General features: G+C 48.6%; 1 protein-coding gene across 11 annotated transcripts in view; it reads right to left on the bottom strand.

The window, feature by feature from the left end:
* LOC118206992 (lysine-specific demethylase 2B-like) overlaps positions 1 to 12,944 on the bottom strand; it is a 44,842-nt gene that overhangs the window by 6,740 nt on the left and 25,158 nt on the right. For 4 of the 11 annotated variants that reach the window (XM_035380224.1, XM_035380230.1, XM_035380233.1 and 1 more), the window contains 5 exons: positions 5,800 to 6,024; positions 4,242 to 4,427; positions 3,159 to 3,245; positions 2,252 to 2,566; positions 163 to 1,046 (listed from right to left, as the gene is read on the bottom strand). In XM_035380224.1, the coding sequence (XP_035236115.1) occupies positions 163 to 1,046; positions 2,252 to 2,566; positions 3,159 to 3,245; positions 4,242 to 4,427; positions 5,800 to 6,024 (1,697 nt within the window). The remainder of the gene's footprint in view (positions 1 to 162; positions 1,047 to 2,251; positions 2,567 to 3,158; positions 3,246 to 4,241; positions 4,428 to 5,799; positions 6,025 to 12,944) is intronic. The other 7 variants (XM_035380225.1, XM_035380234.1, XM_035380232.1 and 4 more) reach the window with 5 other exon arrangements.

Below are 12,944 nucleotides of genomic sequence, written 5' to 3'. Positions count from 1 at the left end.
GTTTCAGACTGATGCAAAAACCAAACTGGCTTAATTTGCAATGATACTTCCTTCCAACGATCCAGAGGGAGGATAAATTTTCGCTTTTCCATTAAGGCTGAAGTTAATGGGCGGTTTTTACCCTGTGCGCATGTACAGGACGGGTGTGTGAGCATCACGTACCATCGGTTCCAGGTCTTGCAGACGCGCATGCAGACGCAGAGCTCCCGGTGGCTGAGGTGGCTGAACACGGCCATCCACACCTCGCGGCGCAGCGCGTGCGTCTCCCCGTCCACCAGGGGCAGGCGGTCGGGCGGGGGGCTGATGGGCGGGGGCCGGATCACGTGGCGCTCCATCTGGACGCACTTGGGCGGGGAGCGGGAGGGCGGGGGCCGGCCGCCCTGCGAGCTCCTGTTGAGGCCCAGCGGGGAGAGCTGCTGGAGGTGCGGGTGCAGGCGCAGCTCCCGGGGGCCCCCGTTCACCTCGCGGCCCTTGAGGCGGAAGCGGTCGGCGCCCGGCTCGCCGCCGTTGTTGAGCGTCCGCTTGGGCTCCTCGTTCTCGCTCTCGGGCTCCGACTTCAGGGGCTGGCAGTTCTCATTGGCCAGGCTGTCCTCGGTCTTCTGGATCTCCTGGTTGAGCTCCTTGCTCAGCTCCTTGCTCAGCTCCTTGTTGGGGAGCTTGCGCTTGCGCCGCGCCCGCAGACGGCCCTTCTCCTGCGGCTCGCTGCCGCCCTCGCTGCTGGGCCCCGCCCTCGGGGAGCTGGAGCGCGACTGGTCGCTCTCGCGGGCCGGCGTCCTGGCCGGGGGGCTCAGCAGGTCCTCCCCCGCGTCCTCCTCGTCGGCCTCCTCCGCCCCCTCATCCTCCGCCTCTCCCGCGCAATCCTCCTGCTCGTCTTCCTCCTCCTCTTCCTCCTCCTCCTCGTCATCCTCCTCCTCCTCCTCTGGCCCCTGCTCGCGCTCTGACTCCCTCTCCTCCAGCTCCCTGTCCTCCTCTTCCTCCTCCTGCTCCGTCTTGATTTGCCTCAGCAGCTTGGGGATCAGCGGGTCATCGGCCTTCCAGGACTTTCTCTGCGAGAGGGAGATGATCACAGGGTCATCAGCACATCCCAGAGCCTCCAGCAGGCCTCTAGAGGGCAGCACTACCAGCTGCAAAACAAGCCCAGAATCACAGCCCCGCAGAGCTGTGCCACCTCACTGAGGGGTATACAGGATCACTGCTGTATGCCACCACAGCAGCAGCATTTATACTGTGGACTGTGTTTTCTGTTTGTCTGCTGTACGGATGCTGGATTTGGGAACGAGGAGTGAAGGAGTTTCCCAGACAGAAGCTGCCTGTTTCCTCCCAGGCTCTGACCTAAGTGCTGGGGAACGCTGTGCACTGGGCGAGGCTGGAGGCAGGGGGGATGAGGGGGTGGGTGCACTTATAAGTACGGGGGGGTTTAGGGAATACTACAACCGCATATCAAAGGCATGTTTGTGAGAGCACCTCTATGTGGTCGTTACCATGGGCAACGCTGTGCCCTTGTGATTGGGTACCTGAGCTCATAACCAGGCCCCCAAAGGGCACTGCCACTGTACCAGGCACTTAACCCACATTGCCCCACAGTTAATCCCCAGCTGTGTGAACAGATGCAATTCATGTCGCTACAGTAAAAATATCTGCAATGCAAATTAATAACAACCATTAAAGTAAGCATCTTACAGCGGGCGATCAGTTCAGATCATACCAGATCAGCTCTGCTTTTATTTTCAGTCAGAAATCAGTAAGCAGTAACTCCTAAAGGTGGCAATACAGCTGTCTGCTGATCTCCATGAAAAATTTGCAACAGTTAAACATGACAAATGTGCCCTTGGACCGAAGCCAGGAGGATGAGTAACAGAGGCCTGCGGGCTCCCCTGAGGCCTCGCAAACCCGCACCGCTAACACTAATTAGCTCAGCTAGCCTTCTAGGCCTGACGGGAAACAGCCACGGATCACCTTTTGTCTTCACAACAAGTGCATTAATAAAACAAGGCAATAAGATGTCACTTTCCCTCTGTGGTTTAAACACAATTTAACGTTGCAGCGACAACAAAAAACTCCAGACTGGTCGCTGTGACATTTTTGTCTATCAAAATCATGACTGTACAACTAAATATAATAAATGATGCAATATTTAAACACAATAATATTACAGAAGTACCAATTATACTTATTTTGGAGTCATACACCCCTAGGAAAAGATGGAAGAAAATGGAGGAGTGGTAGAGGGTAAGAGTGGAGGGCAGCGTACCCGTTTCCTTACAATGGGGTCCGGGTCCTTCTCAAAGAGCTTCCTCTTCTTCCTGAGCGGGTTCTCCTCGGCCCTCGGCAGGGGCAGGCCGTCGGACGGCGTGAGGGACGGGCGCTTCTTGGGGGGCTCCTCGGGCTTGCGTTTGGGGGTCTCCTCCCGCTCGGCTTTCCTCTTGGCGGTGGCGACCACGGCGACGGCGGCGCCGGCTAGGTCGGCCTCGTCCTTCAGGTCGCGGGTGGAGCGCTGCTCCTTCAGCAGGGATCCCGGGAGGTTGGACGCGTACTTAAACCCTGGACCTCTTTTTTGCTTGTAGGCCAAAAGGTAGGAAAAAGGCCAAAGACAACTTTATACCTTATGCCTATCGCAGTCAGGTAGTTAACTTTCTTTAGACTGCAGCTATAGGTCCAAAGCATGTGTGAGCAGAGATAAGATTACCATGCCTGGCAGTTCAGCGCTCAACAGGGAGAACATAGCACATACCAGTCCCTCTCTAGTAATTAAGAAGGGGCACCAAGTCATGTGACAGCCTGTCATCTTTAGATTAACAGGAAGTACAGACCACAAAATAAAGGCACAGTCATTTTTTGGCAAAGGCTAAAACAGGCAGACAACTTTAAGCTTTAGAGCTGAGATCAGACCAAAGCTTCCAGCTCCATATTCTCAAAAGTTTTACAACAGAAATAAATCTCATATACCATCAATTGATTTTGACACAGTGCTGTGCTTTAATTTTTCATCAAGCTGAAAAGCTTGATGAAAAATATTCATTAAAATAAGAGTCGCCCTGTTGTCAAAAGAATAAGTAAAGATGAATTTCCTATATGAACATTCCTTACTGACAGCAAATGCACATCACCTGCAGTTAAAGAGAGACATGGTCCTGTCACACTCCCTCTCAGATACTCACTTTCCCTGTCTTCCCAGCGTGATTGCATTTGGGACACTCCCAGCAGTTAGGAAGCTCGTCATTCACAACTCCGCCTGCATCTTTGACCTGAGGGGGAGAGAGAGAGAGACGGAAAGCGAGATGGGGAGAGTCAGAGAGAAGGAGGGAAAATAGAAGTTGGTCCACCCCCACCCCCCCCTACCCTTTCCACCCTTTCCACCCCCCCTGCTCCTTGGCTCAGTGAACGTGTTCAGACATTTTGAAAGCTGAAAGAGAAGGAGAAAGTAAAAGGCTGGCTTGTTCACCGCAGTGATGAGTAAAAGGGAACAGAAAGTGTGAGTGAAGTGGCCTCCACCTCCTGTGTTTACCAGTTTAACGCCCCTTCACCCCTGGGGAACATCATAAAACAGCTTGGAAATCAAATACAGTACCCACACAACCCCCCACCCCTCTCCCAAAAAAACAAGCACACTTAAATGAAATTCAGCTGACAGCGAATGGTTATAATGCTGTTTGAAGGTCACATTCCTGGATCCTCTGGATTGTGATGCAGCGATCCGGTTCCATTATGTTCTAAGAGTGCCGTGTTCCTGCAGCCCGGGCTCATGTTTACGAGAGGACGGTTTCCTGGGCTGGGAACGGCTCTGGGCGAAGCTAATTTGCCTGCGCTGGGGCCGGGGGAGCTCGCAGAGAGCCACTGTCAGCTGTTTTGCATTTTGTTTTACATGTAGCTCATCAAGCTGAGCCACAACAAGGTGTTTTTTGTTTTAGTCTGGTCTTGGCAGCCCCTTTCCTTCCCTCTGCTATCCAAGGCAAGATTTAGCTCATTTGGGGGAGGGGGGGGGTCGGGGGGGGGGACTCTTGTATTTTATGGGAAAGCAAAGCAGCGGAAGGATATAGTTCATCTGCCAGCACATAAAACCACTAACATGTCCCCCAGTTGATCATTGGAAGTGTTGAGGAGTGAACGTGATGCATTACCACACGTTAGTTGAGTCAAAAGAGGCGTGATAAAGCTTCACCGGATCTAAGTGTCGCGAATGGCTGTAGTGCCACCTGTTGGGGAGGACGCACATAGACACGGGCTCAGGACAGGAGACAAACCTGGATCCAAAATGGAGATGGTGGGTCCCTCCCCGCGCTCACCTTCAGGCAGCCGGGGTGCACGATCTCGTTGCAGATGGAGCACTCCATCAACATGACATTGAACTTGTCCTCCTCCTCCTCCACCGTGTCCTCTTTGCCCGCCTCTCCGCACACCAGGCACACCGCAGTGTGGGGCAGCACGGGCTGTGGGGCCGCAGGATGGGAACAAGGCTGCCTCAACACTGCGGTCCTAACACCCTGAACACTGTGCACCTAACATGCAGAAAGCTGTACATCTAACATACTGAACATTGCACTCTCATGCATTGCATTTGGAGCAAATAAAGGAAGGAAGTGTTTGTACATCGCACAGTGAACACTGGGTACAAGTTTTTGTTTTTAATATCTAATACACTTGCTGAACACCATTCACCTAGCATACTGGAAGCTGTGCACCTAACACTGAACCCTGGGTTACACATCTTACACATTGAACAGCGCCGATAGCACACTGTGTACCACACAGAGTTATCAATACGCAAAATGCACTGGACATCCTAAAAGCTGTGCTAATCCTCTTAAGAGTGTGCAACTAACATACTGAACCCTAAGTAAACAAGGAACAACCCAATTATAAAAAAACAGCTTGAATCATGATTATAATTGAACACAAAACATACCCTACAACGCAAAGCCATTTCTCACTTCCTTATTAAGTGCCGCACTCAGTGAAACATTTACATTATATTGCACTATTTCCTCCAGGTCTCATCAAGGCACCACTTGCATATCAGCTGAGCATGACGGAATGCCTAATATTGCTGAACTGAATCACAAATGTGCCCCAGGCCACACCAGTTTATTGGCCCTTTTTAGCACAAGACAAACAATTAAACCACAAGACTGTGTAATCACTTTCATGTAACATTAAGGATTGCCCCAAGACAGACACAGGCTGGGTCTAACCTTGATAGAATAATCTTTTAGCAGACTTAAAACTAATCTCAATGCTGAACAGAACACAGCTCTTACTGAACACAACTTTTGTACATTCTCAAAGAACTGACCACAGTTATTAATAAACACATACACACACACACACACACACACACACCACATGCAGCCACACACCCACACACACAGCCACACACTGATGCAGACTGCAGATAACTTAAGAATGCAGAAACGGGGGACGTTAATCTTTAACAGAGAACATTTCAGCCCCTCTCCTTGATCATTCCACCTTATCGTCGTAAAGCACCCGAACCATTCAAGCTATTTTACTGGACCACACCTAACTAAAACACGGAGCTGCACTGACCATTTCTAATCAGAAAATGAACATATCCTCACTGAAAAACCGGCTTTAAAGATCTGCAGATACAGCATGTATATATATTTGTATGTGTTATGAGTGAAAAGCATTCAATTTTATAACACGCAGATCAAATCTAGCTCTCAATTAAATTTGTTAGAAATTCTGGTCCTTGTCGTTCCCCCAGCGCTGGCTGACGTTGCCGAGCCGCGCGCGGGGGCGAGGCCCTCCCCGTGGCGGCGGGACGGCGGCGGGACTCACCGCGATGCACTGCCTCATGATGCAGGACTGCTTCATGCGCCCCGGCCCGCCGAACTTCTTCATGTCCTTGCAGAAGTGGCACTCGCCACACTCCGTCCGCAGGCAGGCCTCGCACTTCCTGCAGCGCGTCCGGCGCCGCCGTGCCCCCGACGTGGAGCGGCTCGCTGGCAGCTTGACCGCCGTGGACGCCCCCATCTTGGGCTTGGGCCGGTTGGCGGGCCGCTGCTGGGGGAACAGACAAGCTCGGTCAGCCTCTTATGGAGAAACGGCCCTGCCAGTCATCTGCTTAGTTTTACACCGGGATTCTGCCAACATTTGCTCTTAACTTTGATTAGAGGCTAAATACAATCGTTCTTCTATACAAACAAACCATTTGGTAAGCTCAGCTATTATGAAAATTAAGCTACTAAACAGAGAATAAAAAATTCACCTGCACATTTACTTATAGGCAACATTAAGCCTAAATGTTGACTGAATCCTTAGCCTTTGTCTCTCCTAAACTTTATCAACATTATTTACATTATAAGTTCTTGTTCAGAACAGATTCCACTTACATTTGCTATATTTACCCAGCTGGATATATAGAAGGTTAGGGTCCTGACCCAAGGGTACCATGCCAGTGCCTGAGATTTGAACCCACAACCTCCAAGCCCGGTTCTTGCACTAATGCACAACACTGCCACCCCATCCAGACAGCACCGTTAGCCCTGTGCTCAGGACTCTCTCTCACCCCTCAGTCAATGGCAAAGTCTTGCTTAGCGTGCGTGAGAGGAACAGCGTGTCAGACAGCATCATATCACCCACTCACAGAGCAAGGAGGGGAGCAGTGACTCAGGCAAAACCGCCAACCTACTGACCTACCCACACACGGGGACTTTCACGGGCTCCTCGCAACTGCCTTTTGAAATTTCCACCAGTATCCCATAATTCAACAGCATTCTGGGAATGTGTCCTCTGGCCAGCAGCATGCGGCTTTCATTGGTCAAAACTCCCAACAGGTGCAACACAGTTGAAGAATTTATTCCTCATGTAACAAGGAAATACCACCACCCACGGTAGACAAGAAGCTCAGAAACACGCTGCCTGTTTTGATGCACAAGGTAGAGTCTATTCTATATTTTTGACCTCTCAAGTCAGAACAAAGGCCTTGATTCAAAACCACCTGTGTTTTCAGACTCTCCTGAACCTTGCCTAGCTGCAAGACAAATGAGCTTCAGAAGAGCACTTAAAAGGTATAAACGTACTTAAAAGTACATAAATTGCATGTTACAAGGAGCAGAAATCACAGCAGTCAGGTTCTGGTTACAGATTATTAAGAGCAGAGGAAGCACCAGGGGGAAACTTGCTGGTCAGCTGACGACTCTGGGAGATCAGAGCAGACATGGAAAGCATGCAGCCAACACTCACACAGCGCTGAAAGCCGATCTCAGTGCAGGCATTCCTGCAGCCAGCTGCACACTGGGATCGGCAGAGCGTCTCTGTGCAAGGCAGAGGAGGACACCCTCTGCGCTCTGTCACTCTGAGACCGCCACAGCCAAGAAGGGGATGCTAATGCTACGCTACGTCCTCCACACGGGACCGTGGCAAAAAAAATGAGGGGAAAGGTGAGGGTCATCTCACACGCTTCCTCGACCGCTCCAGCGCGGCTCAATCGAAGGTCACGTGACCCGCGGAGCGACAAAGCCCTCGCAAATTTCTCAACCGACGCACCGGGCGCGTGAGCGTAGAGGTCAGGCCGACCGCATCAGAGAGGGATCTGCCGCCACTCTTCGATCTGATGCCCGCTGCTATACCTTTACAGACTGGGCGTGCTCGCCAAGTCACAGCCCAGTGACCTGAATCACCCCAAGGGAAAAAGACTTAAGCTTGAAGCTTAAAGAACGCAGCATGTATTGTGTATTTAGACACACTTCCTCCCCGTATTATACATTTTTACATATTAGGTTCATATCAGGACAGGAAAAAAAAAACGTTAAAATGTCAAAATGACAGCGTGTACAAAATCATTACGGAGCGAAACACCTCTGTGGTCATTCACATTCGCATTCATTTCACAGACGATTAAGGATTGAGCATTCTCCCCTCCCATGATTCACCCATTCATCTGGTCAGCTGGCACTAACTCACAGTCAGTCGGACCCTTGCCTTTTCTCTGCCAAAGCGCAGATTATGTCACACCGTAGATTCATAGCCGATGCGTGCGCTGGGTTAGATAACTAGCGAGCCCGAGAGACAGTGCCAGCTTGACAGCTGCTGGGTAAAGCCAGGAAGGGGGAGGCGGGCTGAGCGGGTAAAAGCGCTGCAACGTGACACTGCTGCTACCCTGGCTTCTGTTACCTGTAGCAGCGCTAACAATGGCCTGCCTATTTATAAACCCGTCACTGTCATGGCTCTGTGATCCAGCCACCGCAGCCCCAGAGACCGCCGGCTCTCTCGGGGATACAGTGACATCTAGTGCCAGCGATGTCAGGCCCGCTCCTCATTTACATGCAGCAGTGTGAGTCTGTCAATCGCACTGGGGTCAACCCATCCAATTTAAGAGAGAGGAAGAGGGTAACGTGCATTAGAGGCCTGCCCCCCCCCCTCCAGCCCTACCAAGGTTGCAGGGTTTGAAAAAGGGACAGCATGAGCATTTGAACACGTTCGGAAAGAGGCTGAATGAATATCGTGGTAAACATAAAAAAGCTGAGACTTCAGAAAATCCCTGATGGCACGTGTAAATAATCACCGTCTCAAACACCAGCTTAAGTACGCAATAACCTTCACGCCATAACACTTCATTCTCAAATTTGCTTTTGTTGCTAAAGGGCCAGTCAGTGTCCTCCAGGCAACACATCTGCTTAAGTTGTAACTATTCAAATTAAGCAATTTCAGGATAGAGGCGAAAAGTTGAAATCTATAGCAAAAGGGCTCTGCAAAAGGGAAAGGGACATGGGGCTTTCTTTGATGCTGAACAATTTTCATTACAAGGTCTGAGCCCTTCCAGTTATTTTTTCATCTTTTTTGCCCACACAGCCTCTGGTGTTCATGGCTTCAGGCCAATGCGGCAGTGTGCTGCATGTGTTCTCTGCGCACACAAATGCACATGCAGACCTGGGTGAGCTGAATGTGTGTGTGTGTGCACGCGAGCGTCGGTTTACGTTGTAATGCGGGCTGTTCTGATTTTCTATATAAAGCAACACTTACGAGATGAGATTTATGCAAAACATCAAAGGGATTCCATGCGAGTGCCTCTTTCCTTCTTCTCCCAGATACCCAGGATGCATTGTTTCAAGATTAGCTGTGAGCCAATCACAGGCACTCAACTATGGTCACACAGGGTGACAAAAAACAAAGAGACATCTAATGAGAAGGGAGGCAGCAGCAATGCATTCCAGTGCAAATGTAATTTTATTTTTTTCAATCAGGGGGTTTATTGTGGAGGGGTATCTTGTGTCTGGAATTGGATGGCTCTCACAAAGGACTCTACAGTCCCATAGCGGCACTGCTTGCTTCCTCTTGCAAACGGAGAGCCCACACAAAACCGTAGTTTTGAATATATGATGTCACTGATCGCTGTCATAAACCTGAGACGGACACGTTACCTGAATTGTCCTTGTAAAAGAATGACAAACACCGTTGACAGTAACCTGAACAAAACATGAACACTAAAATATGTTTATCTATATGGGCCTGTACTAAACAAATGTTAAATAAGTTCATAAAAACCTACAGGGTCTCTGGTCCCTCCTGCACAGAAGAGTACTAGTGTCCCAGCATGCACAGGTGGGAATTTTACAAGCCTCGTTAAACCATTAATAATTTAATTGATTGTACTGGCGGGTGGCTTTTAATTAGTTTCTGCACTTTGCACCGGAGTGGGTGATAGTTCAGAGGAGTTAACTCTGCAGCACACAGGGAGGTGAAACACAGAGACACCACAGCACCGTGAAGAGGTGGCCTCTGCACAGCGAACACGCTGACTCAGCCACTCGCAGGAGCAAGGCCTCTGTCTCCCAGACACTGGTCCGCAACCAAATCCCACGTTCGGGAGTTGTGAAATCAGGATCTGGTACACCGCTGCTGCCCTGTCAGCATGGCTGTGCTCACTCTGCCATAGACCCCCCCGTCCCCCCACCAGCACGGTTTCTACAGAACTATACCCTTTAACATGAAACCATTAACACAGCCTCACAGTGGACACATAAGGATCAGTGTTCATCTCTACCACAAAAACGAGAAAAACACTTCCACTGGGAAACAGAGTTTTACCCAGAGTTTGACATGGACCATAGGGACTGAATATGCCTAAACAAACCTGCTCTGACATTCTGGTAAATAACACAAAGACCTTTGGGTAATGTTTGCCAAACAGAGGACAGCATTAGCACCTCTAATGAATAGTGGGGGCTTTTAATGTCTGGAATTCCCCCACAGGAAATGCTTCAGTCTGACTGATAAAACAGAGTACATCTTAATTTATTCAACTGCATTTTCAGGAGGCAGAAATGATCATATGATATAGCCAAGCAGCTCCCCAAGACCCCCCCCCCCCCCCCCCCGCCCGGGGGCTGTGTACATTCAGCAGCCCACAGCGTTCCTTGATAATAGCTTATCCAAGGCCCCTTTGAATCACAGCTCACTGACAAACATGGACCCTCTGACAGCATCTTATATAATCTCCATTCACAAACTGTACTGGCTTAAGAATAGAAAAGGGGAGAAAATCTTTTTAATCTTATAATAGCATGTGCAATTTTCACAAGATTAAGGACAGAAGCAGTACGGCGCGGGTCCACTGGGAGAACAAAGCGCTGCTTCACGCTACAGGGTGACTGTACGCTGTAGCATCCTGGGAGCACAAAGGCTCTGACTCACCACATGACTGTACTGCTCAAAACCAGCCAGCCCGTCCTGGGTTCTATTACAGGTCAGCCTACATCTTCTCAGAAGCACCTACTCAGTTTTTTTTATTATTTCTGTTGCTTTCGTTTTAAGTACAGCAGAATTCCATTATTTTCTTTAAGGAGTTCTTCACCATCTAAAAATCTCAGTTACTAAAACTAATTTAAGATGCATACAATTACAGCATTAAAAAAAACGAAAGTCTAATTTAAAATTATACATGAAAGGTTTTCACTGTAAATGTACACAGAAAAAGCAAGAACATGATGTTTAATTAAAACGCTGACAATAAACCTTGCTCCAGGACTTCATCCATGACTTAAAATTCTTGCTAAGTGACAAAATGGCTGTTTTAGTTATTACTCTTGGGAGTTTTTAGAGTTTCCTACAAAAGTTCTGAATGATGGCTGGCTCATTTTGTTAAATGTTATATATCTAGCAATAGCACTGGTTCTCTGTGCGATGACCTGCACCACACCCCAATATCAAATCAAATGGACTCCCACCCATAGCCAGGAGTCCCGCCTCATTGCACAACACCTCTGGTCAAATTGGTGCTTGCGGTCTGCCTGTACCAGCTACATATGACGCTCAGGTGTCAATGCAATGGCTGTGCAGCTCAGGTAGTATACATCAGAGTAAAATGAACGGTGACTCGCTGTATGCCCTCTTGAATCTTCTGTACCCTCTAAAATTGACAGAGGATGGCGTTGTGATGGAGTGATGGGTGTAAACATGGAAAATGGGCAGACAGATAACACTTTATGTGTCTGCTCGTCTTGAACAGCTCTACAAGCCATAAAATCACATTTTAGGAGTTAAAAGTTTTAAGCACGGCCCAACATAGGAAATTATATAGTCCTGCACACAAGAGAGGGTGTAAATGCAAACTGATGTCATACAAACAGTGCATAGCAACAGTGACAAAAACTGTTTACTTCACCAAATGAATTGCTGGTCTGTTTGTTCGAAGCAAAAACATTTATCGCCATTAGATGACATAAGGCTTGAGTGAGCTGGGGATAGCACAAGATCAATTTAAAGATCTCAAGCAGGTACAAAATCCTTTCAAATAAAACATACATCAAGCGCCTTGACATAAATTGCTGAGATTCTTGCAGATGACATTCTGAGACCTTTGAACAAGAAGAGCTGCTTTTCCAATGTGTGCTGAATACAAAGAGCTCTTATCTCAGGAATGCTTCAGGCTGGACACAATTAGTCCAGTGTGACTCAATCAGACACCCCCCCCCCAACCCTGAACTCCGGAGAACAAACATTACCTTCGGACCCCAACTCGTCCTTTCAACTTGGCCTCTCGGCATCAAATAAAGCAATATGCCATGCATGCATTATGCTTTGTATTGCCTTCTATTGTCTGAGACAGAAACAGAAACCCCAGGACACAGAAGAGAGAGAGGGGGAGAGCAAGAAAGAGATTTTTCATGAGTTTTTCTGATATTGAGGCCAAGTGAAAGAAAGAGATATATATATATAATGGATGCCTGGATTTACTAGGTGGTGCTTGGATAGCAGTTATTAGTTTATTTGTAGACCTTGTCCGCAAGGCACTGAGGAAGATGAAGGCGAATCACATTAAATCCTTACATGCCACAAGGGGATCTCAACAGGTATTCAATACTTTAGTGTGATCTCAGCTGATGCTAAGAGTGTCTGCAGAATGTAATGTAACACAAAGTCCTGATCCCCTGGGTTTTATAAGAAGCAGGTCTGGCACTAAGATTCCACTGACTCCATGAGAAAAACACCGCATGTTGGGGCATTACCTAATGTAAAGTACGTGCCAATATTTATAGGGACGGGAAATTTTGTGACCATCAGCATTTCTATGAATGACAGGTGAATGAAAAGGCTTTTTTGGTTCCAGATATGATTTAAATTCACCTTCTGAGAAACAGACTATTGGGCAACCGAGCCCATTTGGAAAGGATGCTTTCTGAATGACACCTCAGTGACTCACAGAACAAACATCCGCAGTAGTATCTTGCCTTTTTACGCCCAAAGCTTAATCTGCAGACCCCAGAACAACAGAGCAGAAATATGCAGTGCCCCCCTCCCCCAACGCAGCTGAAAGCAGTGTCCTCCCACCTGCTACACAGTGCTGATCTTCACCATAAAGGCCAGCTTCATAAGGAGGTCTTCCAGAGGCTCAGGCAAATCTGACCCAATCTGAGACTGAGGCAGCTTTGCCAGTGAAGAAACCCATCTAACAACCAACCTGGGCTCCACAGGTAGGCTCA

Source organism: Anguilla anguilla, chromosome 10 (assembly GCF_013347855.1).
Source record: "Anguilla anguilla isolate fAngAng1 chromosome 10, fAngAng1.pri, whole genome shotgun sequence".
Taxonomy (NCBI): Eukaryota; Metazoa; Chordata; class Actinopteri; order Anguilliformes; family Anguillidae; genus Anguilla; species Anguilla anguilla.
The sequence above is the reverse complement of the archived record's forward strand: the minus strand, read 5'-3'. Positions and strand labels throughout refer to the sequence as shown.